The following is a 23,838-nucleotide window of genomic DNA, read 5'->3' on the forward strand; positions in this document are numbered from 1 at the left end:
TTTTTAAACAATCAAAACAGTAAACGTCTAACATTCACTTTTGCACAAAAATGGCCACAACTTTTCTTTGAAATTCTGTTTCCAAGGCAAGTAACTTGTATGTTAAAATTCAGGCTACTACTAATTTCTAAGGCCAAGAAGTAAACCCTTAAAACAGGGGTTTTATATCGGAAGTGCTGACACAACCCTACAAGTAGTGATACTATAATATAACGGCTAAGGCTTAGGTCTGCATTCCAGTTGGCCTAAGGATGTTCAAAATATAGTCCTTTTGTCACTTTTAAAGAAATGAAAAACTTCATTTACTATAATAAAAGCCTAGGAAGAAGATGGTGCAATATCTCAGATGTCTGCCTTCATATTGCACTCTGTCTATACCACTGTTCTTGAGAACCAAGATTTCTGAACTTTATAAAGATGGAGATTGTAATTGAATTTAATGTACTTAGGAGCTAAAATTACATAGCCTTATTTGTCAGAATGAGTGTTACAAATGAGAGCCTTACTATAAGGATGAATTGTACCAAGACAGGACTGACTAATACAGTAGCAAGGAGTTGCTCAAAATCCTTTGGCTACAGCTCAGACCCTTAAGAGACAAAAACCAACCCTGTTGGAATGTTTCTAAATCAATGTCAATACCAGAAACAAAAAAGTGCTGAACTCATTATTTATATTTTTGTCACAAGAATGCAAGTAGAAAATGATGCTGCCATGTAAATTCATTAAAGTAATTAATGAATGTATGTAATAAGCAAGAATCAGCTTAATGCAGCTATAACTCTTCTGACAAAATGCTTTTTTATGAATTTTGATTGTTTAAAATATTCTGTGTTAATATTAATAAATTATACTAAAATAAATGCAATATTAGCAGGAAAAGGTGAATCCTAGAAAACGACTTGATAGGTTACTACCCAAGATAAAAACAAAGATAGTTAGTATTCTAACTCCAAACAATCGGTCATTAACTGTAACTGCACATGAATGAATATAAAAAACCCAGCTGACGCTCCAATTTAGAACTGGATCAGAACAGGGTAGGGAGAACTGCAAAGACAGGATGCTCAGTCCCTGGGGAAGGAAGAGAACTTCATGTTCTGCACTTATCCTTTATCTGACAGCAGCGTTATGGGCTCTAACGTAGTCACAATCATCCCCTTTGGCTCCTAGGATGGTGAGGGTCATTTACGGCTGCAGACAGAAGGAATGAATTTGGAAGTATAAAAAGTATACACAGAGACTAGGAGTGCATGATTCTAGTTGGAAGGATTGCTTCCCTGCCAGTTAATGACTGATTTCCACCACAAACAAAAGTCGTCCTGTTGGAATAACGTCTATCATGACTGTGTAAACATCTATGTCAGGCTGGAATTGAAACTTTCAGGAATCTGAAAGTTTCATTATTACTATGGCAAAAAATTGGTATTCTGCCTTCCAATTTGGGCAATTTCTGTAGCATTTATTAATGTTGCTAATTATACTATAGTCATTATGCTTATGTCAAATAAAGCTCATTTTCACTAATTTAGCAGAGTTTAGTGCTAACAGTATAGAAATTTGCATTAAATTTCCACTTTACCATTAAATACATAACATTATTCATAGCAATATTTTGTAGTATAAATGATTGTCTCCTATAGCCTTCACAGAAATCACTAGCAATTTGACCAAAAACATATGCAATTTTCCATTTGCCCTGCTCATAAGTAAAATGTTGATGACATTATCGCTTTGACAAGAAGTGCTTAGAAAGTGCTATCATCATTATATCCTGGTAATTATTAGATATTAATTTCAAGGAAAAATTTAAATATGTACATACTGTTCTTCTTTTAGCAATTTTTTATACTAATCTCTGACATTATAAAACTCTATTTTTGCCCATTGATAATTTCTAAATACAAAGCATGTTAAAAGTATGTTCAGTAATCTACAGCCTTTTGAATGAAAGGCATCAAAACACTCCTTATGGCAGAAAAGGGTCCTAGTCGGAGGTGTTTTAATAGCTTTTTATACTTTGTCACTGGAAATAAATAGACAAGGAGCAGTCTGGTAGGAAACTGGTAACATGTTGGAAATATTTGTACATACCAAAATGTCTTTTTTTTTTTTTTTTAAACTTATCTCTCTTAATTGTGTAGTTACTTGTTTTACTAAAATTACTTTGATCCACCAAGGTGCATTGTTCCCACTATGCAGATGTGCCAGTTATTTGACCATTATACTCTGCTGTTTCCATTTTGAGGATGTATGGGATTATGCTGTCAATCGGAACATTTCCGATGAGACCAGTAAAAAAAAGTTCCTCTGTAATACTAGAGCTCATCAGTCTAAGTGCTGGCAGGCGAACTAGAATCCGGGCTAACCTAGAAAAGAAGTTCAGAAGATTATGAAAAGGTATAATGCAAATAAATCTAAACTACTGTGCTGCTAAAGAGCTGGGCCTGCTTTTATTGTTAAAGTAACTCATGAGTGAGAAGAAAGGCAATTTATGTTAATTTAGCTACTCTGAAAAGAATGTCTATGCTTATTCTTCCACTTTGCAAATTAAATGAAAAATGCACAGTTCTTTAAGTCTACTGTCTTTGAAATTCCCAGCTTTGCAAGTGTTTTATGGCTAAGGACAATGTCTCATACTGAGTAATGAGGACATTTTCACATTTTTAAGAGCAAAATGCTTAATTAGTTTAAATAATCTATATGGCATCACTCTTAGTTGCCTAGCAACTTGTTAATGAAAAACCAGATAGCAAGAGGGGCATGAGTATGTATAAAAAAGGAAGCAGAAATATCTGAAAAGAAAGGGGAATTCTGAAGGGTCTGTTGCTCCCTCTTATGCTAGTCCCAAACCCCATGTTTTGTTAATGTACAGACAGTAACTAAAATATACAAATATACAGAAGCTAACCTTATACCACTGCTGACATTTAAAAGGAGTTTTACTTTACAGTAATTCTGTGGCATATCTACCATGTTTAAATAGCAGGATCACATGACAAAAAAAATCAAAATAAGTGAGTTTCTTGAAGAAATTATTTTAAGCACATAACAGCAAAGCCCTCTAGCAATAAACGAGACCTGTTGATGGTTCATCGCTAGCTGTGGAAAACATTATGTGTAGAACCAATTCTGCTAACACACCATCTCTTGTAAATGTGAGGGTAAAGGGATTGAAGTCTGGCATCTCTTTTTGTAGCCATAAATTTGAATACTTTATCTATCTGATTTATGCCTACAGTCAATTATTTAGAAGTGCAAGTATTCTGAATTCACCCACAAGTGAACAAGAGGGTGCCAACTGCACTCACAAAAATGGAAGCCAATCTTTGGGAAATTTGGCCATTTATGAATTTCTGTTCCCTCATTCTTTATTAAGAAGTATAACTGTATGGGAGAAGATTTTTATTTTTCAGTTTTATTTTTCACTTCTGAGGGATAAAGCCAGAGTAATTAGGAAACAAAGGAAGTTCTGTGCAACCAACATTTCAGACAAATGTCCTTGGAAATTAAAAAATGGAGGCAAAAATTAAAAACACAGGTAGGTAGAATTTCTTCTAATTACAAGCTTAAGGGGCTTAGTTACTATTTGCCATCTAAAACTTGGTTTTCAAAGGTTTATATGTTGGTAGTCTGAAGATGGATGAAACTTACCATACATAATCTGTTAAACTTTAAAAGGACAGGAATTGGTTCAGCCCTTTTATGGTCTCAGACTATTTGGCTCTTCTAACTTAAAAATAATAAGAGCCTCCTGCAACACTCCCTCCCACATACCTACACCAGGCTCTATAAAATTAAAAAAATTGCAGGCTGTCAATCCTGCTTCTTGCCCTGTTTAAACTAAACATGTCTGCTTTTATAAATGTGCAAATGAGGGCCTCAATCTTTTATCTGAGTGCCCACAAAACTAAATTTAACAACAGTCTTATGTCTTTATGCTGCAACCATTGCTCACAGAATTTATCAAAAAAAAAAAAAAAAATACCTATAAGTATCTTCCGGATAGGTTTTTTGGACATAGTCTTGCAACTCCATCTGTGCCTTCTCTTGGAATTTTTCTATTTGGCTTGAACTCGTCAGACCAGGGTGATCTAAAGAAAGAAAACATTTCCAAATGTGTATGGTTTAAATATAAAATAAGTCCTGAGTACTTACAAAGAATCTTCCACTTAATTTCATTCAACTCTTCCTCTTGGGTACCATGGTTGATATGATAGATGCAGTAAGGAGTACCTCATTAAATCTCAATAAATCATTCTGAGATGATGTACATTATTTTAAAAGACATTCATATATATGTTATTAAATGAATTATTTGCCAACTAATGTATTGGACACAATACATAACGTTATCATTTATATACACATGCTTAATATAATTTTGTTATGAGTTGTAATATGAACAGATATTGCTCATTAATATATAGGCTGATGCTGTAATTGTACTTTCTGCTCACTGTTGGTTCTGTAATACGTGTATTTGGCTAAAATTTCATTCCTGGCTTTAGAATTAGTGCACTCACTTTTCCTTCTGCAGCTGGCTGGGCCCACAGAACTGGGAGCACAACAATTCTGAGTGCACACCTGCTACCAATGGGTCCAGTCAGGCTACAGGGTGGACAGCTTTTGAGGGCATAATCATCTGTTTCTGCTCCTCCTCATTTCAAATGGGTTTCCCTCTGTTGTTTGAACTCACTAGGTAGAGTAACCAATTTCTAGCTTTCAAGATTTTTTTTGACTTCCAAACTTCCACTGGTTTGTGTTGTCACAATTCCAGATGCTTTCAGCTCCTCACTGAGCAGTCAAATGATCAGAAGGGCAGAAAATGGCATATGTGTGGCTATGCCAAAACTTCTTCAGCGACAGGCTCATAGGGCCACAAGTGTCGTGTTCCTTCTTGTTCTCCCTCGAAAACGACTAGAGCAGGCCTATGCTTGGAGTCTTTCTCCTCCCACATCAACTAGAAGCATCTCTTACAGTGTGGTCTAGTCTCTAGTGGAGAGAGACTGAACTAGGACTCAGGAGATCTGGATTCTATTTCCACTCTGCCAACAGCCTCATGGGTGACCTTGGGCAAGTCACTTCACTTGCCTGTGGCGCAATTTCCCCATCTGTAAAATGGGGATAATGAAACTTACCTCCTTGTAAAGAACTTTTAGATCTGTTCATAAAAAGCTCATAGATAAGAGCTATGGATTATTATTACTATTACTAGAGAAAAACCCAAGGCCCAGTCTGTGAGAAATTCCCCAAAGCAACAGTCCAAGACCCTAAATTAATCTAATTAAAATAAGATTTATTAAGAGTAGATAGAGAAAATATTAAAGCAAAAGAAAAGGCTTGCCCGACATCCCTAGTCTGAATACTTTGCAAAACTCAGTGAGGTAGATAGGTTAGAATTAGTTACAGTGGAAATAAAAGTAAATACCCTACATTTCTAAGAGAGAGCTTCCCTCTCACTCAGCCTGTCAGCACTTCTTCTCTACCCTTTCAATGTCCCGGGAACATGTTTAACTCCCCTTCCCCTGCCTGATTATCACTTTGTACTTTGATATGCCTATGGATAACCCTGACTAAGGTGTCCTCTCTGATGAAATCCTCAGATCTCATACACAATGTCCATTGTATATTTTTTAGTTATCAGCTCTTATGCTCATTGTCCTTATTAACAAATTGGTGGAGGGAGGGATATTGTGTTTATTGGAGGATGTATCTAAACCATAGTAGACTTTCAACTCACATTTGCATCTTCTACCCCCTCTTGGACATTCTCAATAAAAGAATGTAAACACTGAATCAAATTCCTTACAGTCACTTATAGCCAGAGGATATATTTCCCCACACCATTCTTACCATTAATTATATTCCATATTAAACGAAAACTGACAAATTCTGTCATCTGTCACACATGCCTACTCCCAATCCTGAAATGACCCATGCCTAGAGGAGGGGTTGGAAATGGATAGCACAGCTTTATGCCACTCAGGGATCCCCTTACACCAAGATAATCCCCAGCTGCACTATTAGAGCAGCTTTCAGGCTTCTTTGTGCTGTCAGAGTATCACAAAGCAGCTTGGGAAAGGGCTAGGGGACCGAGAATCTGGCCTTTAAATATATGTAAGTATGTATACAACATGTGGAATTTGTGGAGCCTTAAATCAATTACCCCAAAAGTGCCCCAAAAGTTATTTTTTAAAAGGCGTTATTGATGATAAAGTCTTATGGTGCTGTGAGATATTTTATGAACAACTCTTCTTCATCTCTCTTCTTCATCACTGGATATTTGGTTCTCTTTAAAATCTCCTGGTGCCAAAAGATTAATAGTTTGTAAGTTCAGCATCTGAACTGCAGTTAGAAACACAGGGGAAGATCATTATAATGGTTGCCAAATGCCTTACCAGGGCTAAAGAGGACTATAGCTTTAAGGTATGCATATTCATATCCATCAATATCAAGCTTGGCCATGCTGTTACAGAACTCCTGAAGTTTCCAGATGTGTTCCATGACTTGCTTTATTCTGTCTCCGGAAAGCTTATCTACAAATAGACATTACATACTCTCTTAAGAGAGTTCAAATACATTTGAAAAATTAATGAAACCAACACCCATCCCCTTTATAGGAATAGATCAAATGAAATTTTAAACCTTCTGAATTGTACTATAAACTTTTTTTGACCATATAAAAATATATCGTGCATGAATTAATACTCATGGCAGTGAGGACTGAGGATCTAATAAACTTGAGTCAGGCACAGTACTGGCAAACATAATGCAATGTTTTTCCATAAAGGTCTGCCAATATATCTAAATCCTAACCAGCAACACCCATGTTATTCTGATGATGAGCCTCTCCTAAGCAGAATGTGCTGAATGGTGCTATAAATTAAACTGGGGTTCTGGGGAGGTGGACAAAAGTGAGAGATTAGGTGAAGACTACCATATTACCTTATTGTAACTTGTGACCCAATCGGGAGTCAGTCTGGCTGTCCAGAAATGAAAGGCTAATGCAATATGACTGTGCCACCTTTTTCCATATCTGTTCCTTTAGAAATAAACTGTTTGTTCACTATAGTATGTACCCTTTTCCCCTCTTGTGGAGTAGAATTAACTCGGTTACACACAGGTTGATCCCTCAGCCTTTCATATTACCATGTCCTTTGTGTTGGCTTCATCTCCTTTCTGTTTAAAAATGTTTATTTGAAAAGTGCTACACCAATTAAGAATTTTCTAAAATTCCACAGTTTTAGTTGAGCCTTAAGAGGAGATATATGAGGGGCACTGTGTTTCAGGAAGCATTAGCTAAAAAAGGGAAGAAAAGACTCCTACTTTGGTAAGAAAATGAGAAACAGTTTTCCTTTTCCCCTTCCCCCAACTGTATATTTATAGACCAGTCAAAGAAATATGACAGATAGAAACATGAGATTATATTAAGACAGATATCTGGACACATGATTTCCATTCACTAACTTCATCAAGATAAGTCAGATCAAGAAACCTACCATGTATGAAACTTTTCAGATGAAAAAATACAAATTAAAAGAACTTTACTCCATGCATGACCTCTAATACTTATATTTCATATCATTATAACTTAAGTATTTTTGCCTTCATCTGTACTGCTAATGGCTGCATAGATTTGCTTAGCCCTGTGTGTCTTAAATTGGATTTTTGATGCAATTTAGGATAACTGTATATTTTTTCTGCAACCGCAATAAAAAATTGAAAAGAAAAAAAACTAGACATTTTTACATAATGTCTTGAAAACAAGAATGAAAATACAATAAAATTTCTAAGACAGATAAACGTTGATTCTGGTATTGTGATTATTCAGGGTGATACGGGTGCTACCACATTTTTATTTTTTTAATGTATGGGAAACAATAGTGCAAAAGTACACAGGGAAAACAGCTGGAATTCTAGTTTCCCAGAATGGTTACAACACTCATAAATTTCTAGTGTTTTGTCTTCACCATTTTAAAATAATAATACAAAACTTAACTTGATACCCTTACTTTAGTACCTTGGAGTGACATAACATGACCTTATATAGAACCAAATACTTTTCTCAATGCAAATCCCAAGTAACAAGGCTAGGTACTGACTGAGGAGGTGTGGAAGGGTCAGGGCTGAAGATGAAATTCTTTTCACTCAGGCTATGGAATAGTAAAGCCACCTTATGGCTCCTGCAACTGCTGTAACCTCCAACCCCTTACAGGGCATTAACCTAATCCTTCATCTTCAAGGCCCCCTCCACTCTCAGATGCAGAGAAACCTGAAGGGCATACTCTTCAGGGAATGCAGGGTATTCAAGCCCCCCCTCCATGGCCTCTTCACATCATGCCCCTCTCCCTGTGCACTAGAGCAGGGGTTCTCAACCTTTTGCTTTTTGAGGCCCCCCACAACATGATATAAACACTCCATGGCCCACCTGTGCCATAACAACTGATTTTCTGCATATAAAAGCCAGGGTCGGCAGTAGCGGGGTAGCAAGCAGGGAAATTGCTTGGGGCTCCATGCCACAGGGCCCCCGCAGAGCTAAGTTGCTCAGGCTTTGGCTTCAGCCCCAGGTGGCAGGGCTCAGGGCCCTGGGCTTCAGCCCCATGCAGTAGGGCTTAGGCTTTCTGCCCTGGGCCCCAGTGAGTCTAACGCTGGCCCTACTTGGAGGGCCCCCAGAAACCTGCTTGCGGCCCCCCAGGGGGCCCCAGACCCCTGGTTGAGAACCATTGCAGTAGAACACCACCAGTTATGTTGTGTTTTGAGGGGCTGGTTTTGCCTACGATTATTAGGTTTGAACGGATTACATTTTAAATCAGTAAGTGCTGATTTTCCCCTTCCAGACATACCTTCCCCCCCTCCCCAAACCAAGCAAAAAAACTCATGAAAAAAATGCACATTGTTGATAACTGAAATGTATTGTGGTGGAAATTAAAAATATATAACATATTGCACCTGTAGACCAGGGTGGGCAAACCTTTTGGCCTTAGGGCACATCTGGGTGGGGAAATTGTATGCAGGGCCATGAATGTAGGGCTGGGGCAAGGAGTTGGGGTGCAGGAGGGGTGTGGAGTGCAGGAGAGGGCTCAGGGCAGGGGTTGGGGTGTGGCAGAGGTTCGGGGTGTGGACTCTGGCCCGGCGCCGCTTACCTCAAGCAGCACCGGGGTGGCAGTGGTGCGCAGTGGGGCTAAGGCAGACTCCTTGCCTATCCTGGCCCTGCACTGCTCCTGGAAGTGGCCAGCATGGCCGGCAGTGGCTCCTGAGGGTGGGTGGGGCAGACGGCTCCACCGTGCACTACCCTTGCCTGTGGGTACCACCCCCATAGCTCCCATTGGCCGCGTTTCCCCGTTCCTGGCCAATGGGAGCTGCGGGGAGCAGTGCCTGCAGGTGAGGGCAACGCATGGAGCTCTCTGCCCTCCCCCCACAGGGGCCGCAGGGACATGGTGCCGGCTGCTTCCGGGAGTGGCGTGGGGCCAGGGCAGGCAGTGAGCCTGCCTTAGCCCCGCTGCGCCATGGGGCTGGCAATCCCGCGGGCTGGATTGAAAGCTCTGATGGGCCGGGTCTGGCCCACGGGCCGTAGTTTGCCCTCTCCTGCTAAGACAGTTTGTACGCTATGGCTGTCAGTTTATTATTAAGAAATTTTAGTGACAGGATATAAAAATGATGTGACAGATTCTGTGCTCAGCTTTCAAGAAGCACCCATAGAAGGCACAGCCCAGGAAGAGGAGTGGCAAAGGTGGCTTTAATACGGTTTTTACTGCCTAGATTCTGAACTGGCTGGTGGCAAGAGTGGCTCCTGGAATATATTAGAACAGCCTCAGGAGCTGCTCTAATTTACAGCAGCTACTTCAGAGCTGCAACTGCAGTTGACCTCTGCAGCTCCTGTATCCTCCTCATTGATGTAATGGAGGGAAGGGTAAAAAGAATGTTCAGTGAACATAGTCACAGATCCCTTGGTTTTGCTTCTCCATCATCCCCTCAAAACCCCATGGTGTGCTGGGATCTAATATAGAGCACACAGAATCCTGACCCCTTTGTGTGCTGCCCTCACATAAACAGTGGAATTACATCAGTTCCATTGTATCTAAAGGCTCTCCACACCATGGAAGAATCCTTCCAAGAAAAATTATGATTATTATTGAGGGTAAATCATTTGAGGTTTGCCTATCTTGAATTGTGACTATTTTCTGCAGTCACCTTGAAACTATGTTTTCATGGTTTACGTAGATTTTAAAAACGTATTTATCTTTGTACCTTCATCCTGGTACTAATCCTTGCTAGTTTCATGACATATGTAGTATTCTGTAATTTTCTGGCTACATATACATCTGGTTTCTTCTACTTCTGTAAGTAAAGATAAATTGTATTTGCACACTTTAGGCTGTCACTACTGATTTTTTTTTTCTGCAGACAAAATAATTTCCCCCATTTATAAAAAAAAGAAAAGTTACCCATATCAATCATATTAATTTGCATAACCCTCCCTGTAAAAAAAGCCAGCTGTACCAGATCATCCTCCATTCTAGAGATAAAAATTAGCAGGTTAACACAGAATCAAAAAAGATACCTATCTTCTTAAGGACGCCAGAGGCAGTTTGTTTTGAGCTTTTTGATATAACTTTGTGACACAGCCATTAATTAATTATTAAACATTTATATTTTGGTAGTGTGATATACTTGCAGTAATAATTGTGCAGTGATGGTCAGCAACTATTTCAAAAGTGTAACTGTAACCAACTGGTGGTGGGCGTGTATGTTTCATCACCTCCAGCAAAGAAAAATACTCATATGAAATTCTAGGATGGGAGGAAAACTCTATGGTGTGTACTCTACAGTGCTTCCTTTGAATTCTTCTGTTGGATGTGCAGGATTTCAGCCCATATCTTGAGAAATCTGCTGGACATGAAAGGGCATCTATGCTAAAACCCTGTATCAGCACATTACAGTGCCCTTCTAAGCTTCTTGAGCTCCCGTTCTGCCTCTGTGCTGCCAGAGACCTCCACGTTGGGGCTTCCTTTGGAACTCTCCATAAACGCAGTTCACAGAAAAGTTAATGTAGCTTTGAGATGCATCAGCTTTTTTTGTAGACTCACAGCTGGATAAAAGGGAGGAAGGAGAGATACTGTGTGTGTCCCCTCTAGCCTGGGCCCCACCCCATGTTTTGATCTCTAGAGTTATGTCTACACTACCATGGAAAATTGATTGACGCTACGCAACTCCAGCTACGTGAATAAAGTAGCTGGAATCGATATACCTTACGTCGAGTTACCGCAGGGTCTACACTACAGGGGGTCGATGGGAGAAACTCTCCCGTTGACTTACCTTATTCTTCTCGGGTAGAGTACAGGGGTCAAGTGGAGAGTGATCTGCTGTTGATTTGGCGGGTCTTCACTAGACCCACTAAATCGACCGCAGGTGGATTGATCTCAGAGCCTCGATCCTGCTGTAGTGTAGATGTAGCCTAGAACTATGGAGAGCTCTTTGTGAAGTTGGTGAGATTGATTCCCACATCCCGTGCAGGAACAGTGGAGGGTTCCTTCTGTGTTTGGATCTCAGGGGGAACAATACCTGTCCCCCCTTGGAAAATACTTTGTGAAAAAAAATGTACAGACACAGGTTTTTAACTCTTTACTGCTGAAAGCAGCACATGCCCGCCTAACATGTACCTAATATCTAGCGTGACCTAACACATACCTTCCTGTATGCTGTTCTGCAGGTGGTTGACGATAGCTGCTAGGATAGTAGACAGACTCATCACCTGTGCACACTGTGCTAGGCCTAAGGTAAACAGCTCATTCCAGCAGGCACGAACTAGGCTTGTGTTACAGTCCTGTCTATAAAGACACAAATCAAACAAACAATTCTAGCAAGTATTAAACTCATGTTGGTATTATCCTGTAGATCTGACGTGTAAAATTATGGTTATAAATTATAATGATAGTATTCTGGGCATCTTAGTAACAAGCAGATATTGACAAATTACAGAAATTAAAAAAACAGCAACAAAAATGCTTGGGGCTGGATGCGTTGGCTATGAGAAATGATTGCAGATTATCTGCAAAATGGAGATACTGCTACTTAGAGTTGCCAAGTTATATGTCCAAAAATTAGTTGCTTGCTTTTGACTCAATTTCACAATACAGCCTCATTACCCACTATAATGCCAAGTATCATCAGTCATCTTGTTTTTCATATTCTTAAAAATGTAGAAAAATGCTGTATAATGTCTATACATTTTAAACAATTTATTATAAATTAATTAACTTTATCTTTTAAAAATCCACGCAGTTGCAAAATGTTCAGCTTAATACTTAAATAATCACTCAATAGAAAAATATTCACTCACCCAAGTGCTTGAAAAGCAGGGATAGATCTAGCCCAGTGCATTGAGAGGAAAAGCAGTCGTGATGCTGACTCACAGATGTAATGTACATTAAGGTACTCTGGCATTGGACTAGGCATTGTTAGCTGCACGGAAATAAGAGTACAGTATAGTCTGTACAGGTCAGACATAAATCGATTATTATGAATGAAATAAATTTGAATAAAAACATGCAATCTGCATTCAGAGTCTTTTGCTGAAAACTGTCATTTATCATGAAGTTAGATTAGTAAAACTTCAGCATATAACTTAGTAGTAGTGATAAGTAGAACAGGCTGGGAATGGGGAGGTGTGAAAGGAATAATATGGGAAACCAAATGGGATGGTTACTTTAAAAGTATTTTAGTATTAATTCAATAACACTTATCCCTGAATTTTCATTGCAGCATGCAGCATTATTAGCTTCAGAATTACTATAAAATTGATGAGAATCAGGTCTTAAACTAAGTGCAATTCTTTAAAATTACAACTTATTTAAAATCTATACTGTTCTGGCAAAGCCATGCCATATGAATCTACACTTGCAAAAAACACAATTTTACTTGAAGTACACAGACTAGCTTTCCTATACATTGCTTATTTCACTATCTTGATGATTTTTATCTGCTTCAAGGAAATGCACTTTGGCAGAAAGAAGGAAAATCCTTACTGGTTTCTCCCATACAATACATCTAAAAGATGTTCTTGCTTAAATTCACTTGAAGATACAGCTGCTTCAAAGTGCAATCCCACAACTACAGTTCGTCAAATCACGACCATCAAGAACATAGTTGTAATCCTTAAAAAACGGCCCAAATTTTAACATACTTGATGTGAGGATGCCTCAAACAACGAAAGTCAAGAGTTCAAAATAATTTTTAGTAACAATGTATATGAATTACACGTCTGATATTATTTGTTATATTTAACACTAAAAGTGATTCACAGTGGTACTATATGTAAGATCTAAATCTAAAACAAACATCATCCCACTGTCAACTGAAAGGTCCCAATGAGACTGCATATGCAGTGCTCAAGGATACAGAGTGCAAGGGAAATGTGGAAATCTTTTATTATGTCCTTAACAACAATAGCTAATGTCAAGGTTCCTTTCCCACTCTGAACTCTGGGGTACAGATGTGGGGACCCGCATGAAAGACCCCCTAAGCTTATTTCTACCAGCTTATGTCAAAAACTTCCCCAAGGCACAAAATCTTTGCCTTTGGACTAGGGTATGCTGCCACCACCAAGCGCTTTAACAAAGAACCAGGGAACAGGACCACTTGGAGTTTCTCTTCCCCCACAATCCCCCCAAGCCCTTATATCCCCTTTCCTGGGGAGGCCTGAGAATAAACAAGTTGAACACAGACCAGCTTGGGTTTCTTAGGACCCTAAGAACCCAATCAGATTCTTAAAAAACAGAACTTTATTAGAAGAACAAAACAAAGATAAAAGAAACACTCTGTAAGATTAGAATGGAAGATATTCTCACAGGCAGTCAGATTCAAAACAGAGAGAATCCCTCTAGGTAAAACCTTAAGTTACAAAAAGACACAAAACCAGAAATACACATTTCCTCCAGTACAGTGAATTTACAAGCCAAAACAAAGAAAACCTAATGCATTTTCTAGCTAGATTACTTACTAACTTTACAGGAGTTGGAGGGTTTGCATCCTTGATCTGTTCCCGGCAAAGGTACACACACACACAGACAGACAAAAGCCTTTTTCCCCCACTCCAGATTTGAAAGTATCTTGTCCCCTCATTGGTCATTTTGGGTCAGGTGCCAGCAAGGTTACCTTAGCTTCTCAACCCTTTACAGGTGAAAGGATTTTGCCTCTGGCCAGGAGGGATTTTATAGCACTGTATACAGAAAGGTGGTTACCCTTCCATTTATATTTATGACAACTAATGTACTAGACAATACTGACTTCAGCAAAATACAACAATAGAAGAAAAACACGATACTAAAATCATTCCAGATTATGTCTTTGCCAAAAGGATATTTCAGGAAGCACTCACCTTAAATGTGACATGTGTATCTGTAAGTAGGGGTCCTTCCACTTCAATGATTGGTGTTGACTGATCTCTGCTGATTACATGAATATTCCCTCCTCCTGTAGGATCCATCCCATCTGCCAAATTCTGAGCTACTGTGCCATCTGTGGTATTAAGTGCTTTAGCCAAAGTATCAAATGCCCTGCAAATAAATGAAGAAACAATGCAAGTTTATTTCCTTACAACCATTAACACATCTGGAGTAGAGGGCAAATCAAACACTACATGTTTTTCCATCTAGAAGATGAGCCAGAAACTTTTTTGGTACAGATTCTGGGCCATATTCTCCAATACATTCTGGTCTTTTGCTCTGCTCAGGCAGTGTGAAGGGGCCAGGCAGGTTCTGGCCATATATGTCTGATGGAAAATTCCCTTGCAGAGGGGAATTCTCCCCTGGCATAAGCCCTGCACCAGCTGTTCTTTCCTACTCTAGTAACGGTGGCTCCTGCACTGCTCACCCACCTTCCTCTTTCTCACCTTGAGGCTTCATTACAAGGATCCTCCACTGGCATAAGATCTCTTAGGGATGTTATGGGAATGGCATATATTTCAGCAGCCCCTAGGTTTCTTTCTAACTAAAATTGCAGCTAGGCCAGTGCAAAATCAGGAAAATGCAAACAGCTCCTTGAGGTTACCCCACAACTCTTCTCCCATAATGATTGGAGCTCAGACTTTGAGGAGAATTGAGCCCATTTCATACTCATATTCACGTTATGGTATTTCATAATGCTGTTATGCAACTATTTTCCAAGCAATCTGTTTATAAGTTAACTATTTATTCCTTGGGACCAAGATTTAAAAGTATATAGTTGGTATCAGCAGAAGCAGCCGGGTGCTCTGCACTTTTAAAAATCAGTTAGCTTATTTAGGAGTCTAAATATAGCTTCTACTTTTAAAAATCTTATCCTAGGAACCTGTATGGAAAAGATGGGATAAAATCCAAATTTTTCCTGTTTTCATACATTAGCATTACATATTATCGTTTTTGAGGGAAAAAAAAACAATTAAAAAAATGGAGCTGCAAGATTTTACTTCCCTTGTTTCCTTATTTTGAAATAAACAAAAGAGATTGATTTCAGAGTAACAGCCGTGTTAGTCTGTATTCGCAAAAAGAAAAGGAGGATTTGTGGCACCTTAGAGACTAACCAATTTATTGAGATCACTTTGGAGAGCTGGGGTTCAAATTCTGCCTTGCATTGCCATAAAAGACAAGGTTTGTTGATCTCAACCTAATACCAATTTTTTCCATATTACAAACCACATTGTCAGCCTTGTCCTAGGGAAAATTTAAGAGTAAATCTGGAAACATTAAAGGCCAGGACTGAAGTTCATGACAATTGTCTGGGAGAAGCTTGCACACCATCTGCCTGTACTATACTTGACACAGCACTGTAGCTATTATTTCCTTACTTTCACAAACACTACACACACACATGCACACTCAAAGTAAAAAACTGAAATAACACAAAACTGTTACTGATTTTCAGCATTTTTGAAGGAAATATATTTTTGTGTCACAAACCAGTTATCTTTTCCTGTAACTTATTAAATATGAAATACAACCCTGCTTTATTATACTGCATTTGTTACTAAATAGGGGAGAGCATCTATAACAGTAACATGAATGAAAGGAGTTCTTCGGAGTCACAGAAGTTCAGGTTGATGTCAGCAGCCAAACCATTAATGAAATTATACAGTGAGTTAAAAAGGTCATTACTAGTGTGGCATGAACCTATAATGTATAGGTTCACCTTCCAAATAAGCTGCTAATATAAATTCATACCGAGTGATCTCACTGGCAGATTGATCCTCTTGTTGGATTTCAGAAGTATCTCCATTATTAAGTGACTCACTAAGGCTGGCAAGGGACGTTACAACATTTGCCAGTGTTCCTAAAGCACCCTGACTTGTCTCAGCCTACAAAGAAAGAAACCATATTAATGGATCAAAATTATATATAGTTAGGTGAAATGCTGTATGTAATCTCTTGATAATTATTAAATCCTGTGTATCTCCTTCCTCTGTTCCCACATAGGTTTCACTTCCTCCTGAATATCCACAGTGAAGGACAGTGGCTGACATTTGGGTAAGGGTGATCATTAAATTCGCCAAAACTTTTCCTCCTGACTTCTGATGTGTATTTTTGTGATGGATCAACTACAGGGTTATCAACCTAAATTCATGCATAATTATATCCGGGGGAAAAAAGTACATCCCACTGAATCAGATAAGCTGAAGATGGAAAAGATCTTCTAGATCATCCGTTCTCTCTCTCCTTAAATATAGGATTTGTTTCAGCGCACTGTGGTATTATCACCTCAGACTACATGTTACAGAAAGGCAACAACAACTTCAGGGCTGCCTGCAGCAGCCTCCCCCCACTCCATCTTCTTCCTCAGGGGACAATAATCAGTGAGTGAATCCCCACAGACAGAGCCAGTAGACCTGCCACTTGTTGCACTGTGGTGGTCTCTCCAATTCCTAATGCCCTCTACCTCTTTGCAGTGGAACAGCAAATGTTCGGCTGAGGTAAGGACCTTTTGTGACTGTAAAGGGGTCAGAAGGATTTCTTTTTAAAAACATACCCAAAATAATTTAGTAAATAAAATGTAAGATTTGTAAAAAAATGAAAGGAATATTACCTTGGAGTCTGTAGCTAGCAGGACTGTACCATCATCCCGTATCAAAGGCTGCTGAATATTCACAAGCATTCCTGGATCAAGAAGACCTGTTGACCTGTTCAGAAATGTAAAGAATCTAAGAGGGAACCTATTTCAGTGCAGTATAATGAGGATTACTTTTATTGGGCTTTCCATTTTTGATGTTAAGAATTCATCCATCAGAATTTAGTCCTGCTGAAAACTATTTCCAAAAAATAGTTTGTATCCTGGAAGAAACTGCACTTTAACTAGAGGGTTGGTGATTTTCCCACAGCAAATTAATGCCTTTCTTTCTTTTGCTAAAGTGCTGGTGATTTCTCAACCTGATTTTCCGCTCATTAGCTTTTTGATTTGATTTCTTCTGTCATGCTGGCAGGTGTCGTCTTCTTCATTACAACCAGTAAGCCATTATTAGCTATGTAAATTGCATGGCACTTCACAAAGGATCATGCCCCAAGTAAACGGTATTCCAAGTGAGACAGGGCAAAGACAAGGATCACATCAGATGAAGAAGTGTGGTAGGAAAGAACAATGTTTACATAAAACCACATATCCCAATTTTATTTAAATCTTTGTCCTTCTCTTACCATGCCCCTTGTCTAATGTTCTTTCTCCATACCTAACTTAGGGCTTGATCTATGAAGTGCTTTGTAGTCAAATAGTATAATTATGATGTATTTGTTATTTATATAGCATGATAGGTTTGAATAGCACAATATAGACGAATAATGCATGACAGATTCTGGCCTCAGGGAGTTTATCATCTCAAGGCCAGGCACTGAGATGGTAAACTCTCTGAGGCAGGAACCTGTCATGCATTTTTCAACTGTGTTATGTCATGCAAACGAATGGTTCTATATAAATAACAAATACATGATATTAATAATAATACTTACTGATTGCAATGTGGTTATTAGGACTGTGAAGGAGAACACATCTTGCCTGTGCAACAGAAAAAAATATAAAAGAACAAAATGTCTTTGACCGCAGTATTTATCAGACACTTAGGGTATGTCTACACTATGAAATTAGGTTGAATTTACAGAAGTTGATTTTTTAGAAAGTGATTTTATAGTTGATTGTGTGTGTCCCCACACTAATGCACTAAGTGCATTAAGTCGGCGGAGTGCATCCACAGTACCGAGACTAGCGTCAACTTCCGGAGCGTTGCACTGTGAGTAGCTATCCCACAGTTCCCGCAGTCTCCGCCGCCCATTGGAATACTGGGCTAAGCTCCCAATGCTTGATGGGGCAAAAACATTGTCACGGGTGGTTTTGGGCACATGTCGTCAGTCGGCCCTCCCTCCGTGAAAGCAACGGCAAACAATTGTTTCGAGCCTTTTTTCCGTGCGGGTGCCATACTGCTTTCAGCAGATGGTGCAGTAGGACTGCTAACCGTCGTCATCATCCACCACTTCCACTGCCACTCTGCTCTCCCGATGCTATGAATCCACTTCGCAGGTCCTCTATATGACTGTCATCATCTACCACTTCCACTGGCACTCTGCTCTCCCGGTGGTCTCGCAGGGCTGCTTCTGCTGCAACTCTGCTCGGCTGCTCTTGTCTCGCCATACCACGGCAAGTGTGCAGCCCGCTCAGCTGTTGTGTCCTGGCAGCAGACGGTGCAGTAGGTCTGCAAAACTGGTCATCCAACCACCGCTTCCCCTGCAACTCTGCTCTCCTGCAGACACCATACCACGGCAAGCATGGAGCCCGCTCAGATCACTGCAGCAGTTATGAGCATTGTAAACACCTTGCGCATTATCATGCAGTATATGCAGATCCAGAACCCTGGAATTTGGCCATCCTGGTAGCAATGGGGTAGGCTTATGCCATGGAACGCCGATTCTGGGCCCAGGAAACAAGCACAGACTGGTGGGACCGCATAGTGTTGCAGGTCTGGAATGATTTCCAGTGGCTGTGAGGCAAGGACAAGGCCACACTGCACTTCAAAACTTATTGAATGCCAGCCTTCTGTTGCTTGGGCAGTCCTCTGGAATGGAGTGGTTGGGTGCCCGGAGGACCCCCACCCAGTGTTCTTGGGCATCTGGGTGAGGAGGCTATGGAACTTGGGGAGGAGGGCGGCTGCTTACACAGGGGCTGCAGTGGCGGTCTGTGCCTTTCTTGCACCTCAACCATAAGCCGGAGCATATCAGTTTGAGCCTCCGGCAGCCTCAGCATTGCATACTGCCTCCTCTCATCATGTTGCCGCCACCTTTCCTCTTGATCCCGCCACCTGTCCTCTTGTGCATCCCTCCTGTCCTTGCATTCATTTTGTGCTTTCCTGGACTTTGCCACTGTCTGCCTCCACGCACTCTGCTGGGCTCTTTCAGTTTGGGTGGACTGCATGAGCTCAGAGAACATTTCATTGCAAATGTGTTTTTTTCGCCTTCTTATCTGCGCTAGCCTCTGGGACAGAGATGCTAGTGGCAGCTTGAAACATTTGTAGCTGCGGGAGGGAAAAAAGGGAGAGTAAAACTGAAAAAGACATATCGGCCATTTAAAAGGAGAGGCTGATGTTTTCGGATTAACGTGCAGCACAAACCCAATTAACACCACCCCCCGGACACCCAATTCTCTCTGGGATGATCGCTTCACCCCTCCCCCCACTGCATGGCGAACAGCGAGGATGATTTCTTCTCAGCCACAGGCAAACAGCCCAGCAGGAACAGCCACCTCTGAATGTCACCTTAATAAAATTCCCCTATTTCAACCAGGTGACCATGAATGATATCACTCTCCTGAGGATAACACAGAGAGATAAAGAATGGATGGAGCTTGAATGCCAGCTAACACCGGGACCACACGCTACCATGCTTTCTTATGCAATGATTCCAGACAATGTGCTACTGGCCTGGGGTGGTAAAGTGTCCTACTATGGAGGATGCAACAAGGCTGCCCTCCCCAGAAACCTTTTGCAAAGGCTTTGGGAGTACCTCTAGGAGAGCTTCATTGAGATGTCCCTGGAGGATTTCCGCTCCATCCCCAGACACGTTAACAGACTTTTCCAGTAGCTGTACTGGCTGTGAATGCATCCTAAGTCTTCAGGGAAAATTAATAATTAAACACGCTTGCTTTTAAATTGTGTATTATATTTACAAATGTACACTCACCAGAGGTGTCTTCTCCACCTTCAAGGTCCAGGAGCCCGCCTTGGGAGGGTTGGGAAGGTATTGGCTCCAGGGTGATAAACAGTTCCTGGCTGTCGGGGAAAAAGTTTTCTCCGCTTGCCTGGGGTGCACTATCTTCAAGCTCCCCCTCCTCCTCATCTTCCTCGTCCCCAAAATCCTCATCCCTGTTGCGTGAGACTCCCTTGCAGGAGTCCACGTACAGATGTGGGGTAGTTGTAGGGGCACCCCCTAGAATTGCATGCAGCTCATCATAGAAGTGGCATGTGTGGGGCTCTGACCCTGAGTGGGCGTTTGCCTCTTGGGTTTTTTGGTAGGCTTGCCTGTGTTCCTTAAGTTTCAAATGGCACTGCTGTGGGTCCCTGTGATAGCCTCTGTCCTTCATGCCATTGGAGATTTTTTCAAATATTTTGGCATTTCGTCTTTTGGAACGGAGTTCTGTTAGCACGGATTCATCTCCTCATACAGCGATCAGATCCAGTACCTCCCGTTCGGTCCATGCTGGAGCTCTTTTGCAATTCTGGGACTCCATGGTCACCTCTGCTGATGAGATCTGCACGGTCACCTGTGCTGATCAGCTTGCCACACTGGCCAAACAGGAAATGAAATTCAAAAGTTCGTGGGGCTTTTCCTGTCTACCTGGCCAGTGCATCCGAGTTGAGAGTACTGTCCAGAGCGGTCACAATGGAGCACTCTGGGATAGCTCCCGGAGGCCAATACCGTCGAATTGCGTCCACAATAACCCAAATTTGACCCGGCGATGTCGATTTCAGCGCTAATCCCGTCGTCAGGGAGGAGTACAGAAATCGATTTTAAGAGCCCATTAAGTCAACAAAAATGGCTTTGTTATGTGGACGGGTGAAGGGTTAAATCAATCTAACTCTGCTAAATTCAACCTAAACTCATAGTGTAGACCCGGGCTTAGTTTCACGCATAACACGAATGCAAATATTTAGCAGCAAATTTTCGAAGGAGCCTCCAGTCCAGCCTTCCAAACTGCTAAGGCATTTTTATTTGAAGTCATTGCATATGTGAATCAGATAGTCAGATTCCTAAATGACTAAATTTTTATTGCAAATACTATCTGCTCATATTCACTGTGCTCTTGAACACAAAACTTGTACCAGAAAAAATTGTGCATACAATTGTGTCTACTTTTGAAAATGTGGCCTTTAAGCTAGACTGCTATTTTCTATCTATGTTAGGATATTATACAGTATTCATTACTGTTGTATCCAAATGTATTTCCATGCCCATTTGTTTGGAAATATCTGAACCCTCAAAGAATAACCACCATCATGTAAGAAGGAAACTTTCATTCTAGAATTGAAAAAGAGGCCATACTTTTGGGGCCTGATCCTACATCCCCCTGGAGTCCATTGTTTATAAAACTGACTCCATAAGAGCTCTAGCCTGAAGGCATTTTAAACAGACCCATTTTACACCTAAAAACTTACCGGGCCCCATCTTTATCTGCTACAAATGTTGGAGTTGCTATGAGAGGGCTTCGTAGGTCTTTCCTGATATAGATTTTTTCAGTTGAAGCTGCACAGTTGGTTGGTTTCTCCCGTTGCACATCAAAAGGCTTTCTTTCACTCTGAACCGCTGCATCAGAATAGAAAAATACAGATTTGAAAGGAAATAATTCATCCAAAAACTAAAATAAAGGAAAATCTTAAAGCAGGATTTCAGTTTGCATGAAATGTGTTGGCTCATTTCAGTTCAATGCAATATTGGAAATTCAGTATGATAACTGAAGAGACATAGGCCCCAGTGTTGCAATGCACTTAATCACATGTTTATTAAATAAGAAAACAATGGGACTAATCATATTCTTGAGTGTTTTGCGGGACTGGGGTTAGAGCTTGTTACTGCATTGCATTTAACCAAGTTAAGCATTCGGGACGACACATTTTCACACTATGATTTTGGGAAAGGAATATGTAGCTGTTAGGACCAATGATATTTCTTGAACATTTTATTTAAAAAATCAATGCTAAAATTCATAGCAGGACAGGCAGGCTGAGAGGAAATGTTTGCACTGCTATATGGCAGAAGAGCATATAATGCCTAGGCACAGTGGATCTGTAAATGATTTAAAGGTAATGCACAGATTCTGGCCAGTTAAGAAGGTCTAGTGGGCTCCTAAAAAAATCTCTCCAGGGTTAAAAATACCTCTAGTTTTAAAGTGTAGGAAAAAACACTTATTGTTCAAGGTTCTAAAAGGGATATGGATGAATCTCAAGCAAAAGAATCAGAAAACAACATTAATGTTGTGATTTTAAAGAAAATTAAATGTATCCCCTGTAACACTGGGTCATCATAGTTGAGTGGACTAAGCATGGGACTGGCAGCCAGGAGCTCCTGCCACTAATTTGCAGCATGGCTTTGGGTAAGTCATTTAACTACATAGTGCTCCCTTGAAAAATTTTCTCAAAAACTGGGATATTAAAACTGATATTCTTCACAAGGGTGTTGTGAGAATTAGTTAATGTTTGTACAACACTATATATACATATAGTGCACTACATAGAATATAAAGCACTATATAAGTACAGAGCATTACTCTACAATTATTGTACCATTCATACAGCAATCAACTATAAGGCAGTTCTTCTTCATGGCCTCATGAAACTAACTTTCTTCCAATCAAAATATAAAACCCATTGCTTTGACCTAGCCTTCCCACCTTAACAAAAATAAAATTTAGAAATAAAAAAAAATTCCCCACTGACTGGGGATGGAGAGAAAATTATCCTAATGTCTATTAGAAATCATAAGGCCCAGACACTAGGTTATGAACATGATATAAATACCTTGGATAGAAAGGATTTGCTGTATTGTTTATTAACATTGGATTAAGTAAAATGATTGTCAGTGCAAATAATTTACACTTATTAACCAGAAGTCTGATCCAGTGTCCACTGAAATCATTGGGCGTCTTTTCCACTGGTTGCAGTGGACCCTGGATCAACCTCTAGAAATGCAGCAGCATCTGCAGTTTGCCACTAAAAGTGGCATTAGGACATTTTAAACTGCCAGCTCAAAAGAGCCCTACAGCTGGCATAGCTGGCCATGTGAGGCCCATCCCAAAGTAGAAGGATCCTGTTATGGTGTATAGCTAGCATAATAGCTTCTCTGCCACCTGTGTCTGGCACAGAGGCCATTGCCAGTGATAAGGCAGTGGCTGGTGCTTCCCTGTGCCCCATAGATCCCAGAAGGTGTAACAGCCCCTTAGGATCATGGGCAGGCAGAGAAATTCAGAGCAGTTTTCAGACTGTTCTAATTTACATGAAGGGGGGACTGGCACACAGCTAGCCCAGGACCAAGAGAACACAAAGATGTCTTAAAGATATCTTTGCACTTCCCTCTTAAGCTGCATTGTATACTCTTTGGTGACAGCCTTTGACTCCAGGTACTTTAGAGTTAAATAATAGTCACAATAAAATAATCCCAGATTTGTAAAGAAGGTATTGGAATAATATTTGCAATGAATATAAAACTTAGCTTTATGTCTTTTCTTTTAATAAAACAAATTTGGGGTAAGTACATTGTTTTGCAATAGTATGCCACAAACGTAGAGAACATTGCACCTCATCTCACAGAACATAACATGCCTTATTTAATGGGAAAT

General features: G+C 40.3%; 1 protein-coding gene across 5 annotated transcripts in view; it reads right to left on the minus strand.

Annotated features, from left to right (window-relative positions):
* Positions 1–778: 778 nt before the first annotated feature.
* NR2C2 (nuclear receptor subfamily 2 group C member 2) overlaps positions 779–23,838 on the minus strand; it is a 56,799-nt gene continuing 33,739 nt past the window's right edge. For 3 of the 5 annotated variants that reach the window (XM_077823064.1, XM_077823062.1, XM_077823063.1), the window contains 9 exons: positions 21,662–21,809; positions 17,059–17,152; positions 16,200–16,333; positions 14,381–14,558; positions 12,344–12,465; positions 11,692–11,831; positions 6,402–6,539; positions 3,989–4,094; positions 779–2,369 (listed from right to left, as the gene is read on the minus strand). In XM_077823064.1, the coding sequence (XP_077679190.1) occupies positions 2,195–2,369; positions 3,989–4,094; positions 6,402–6,539; positions 11,692–11,831; positions 12,344–12,465; positions 14,381–14,558; positions 16,200–16,333; positions 17,059–17,152; positions 21,662–21,809 (1,235 nt within the window). In that variant the 3' untranslated portion in view covers positions 779–2,194. Of the gene's footprint in view, positions 2,370–3,988; positions 4,095–6,401; positions 6,540–10,251; positions 10,342–11,691; positions 11,832–12,343; positions 12,466–14,380; positions 14,559–16,199; positions 16,334–17,058; positions 17,153–21,661; positions 21,810–23,838 lie in introns of those variants that run through there. The other 2 variants (XM_077823066.1, XM_077823067.1) reach the window with 2 other exon arrangements.

This window comes from Eretmochelys imbricata, chromosome 7, assembly GCF_965152235.1.
Source record: "Eretmochelys imbricata isolate rEreImb1 chromosome 7, rEreImb1.hap1, whole genome shotgun sequence".
In the NCBI taxonomy this organism is placed as follows: Eukaryota; Metazoa; Chordata; order Testudines; family Cheloniidae; genus Eretmochelys; species Eretmochelys imbricata.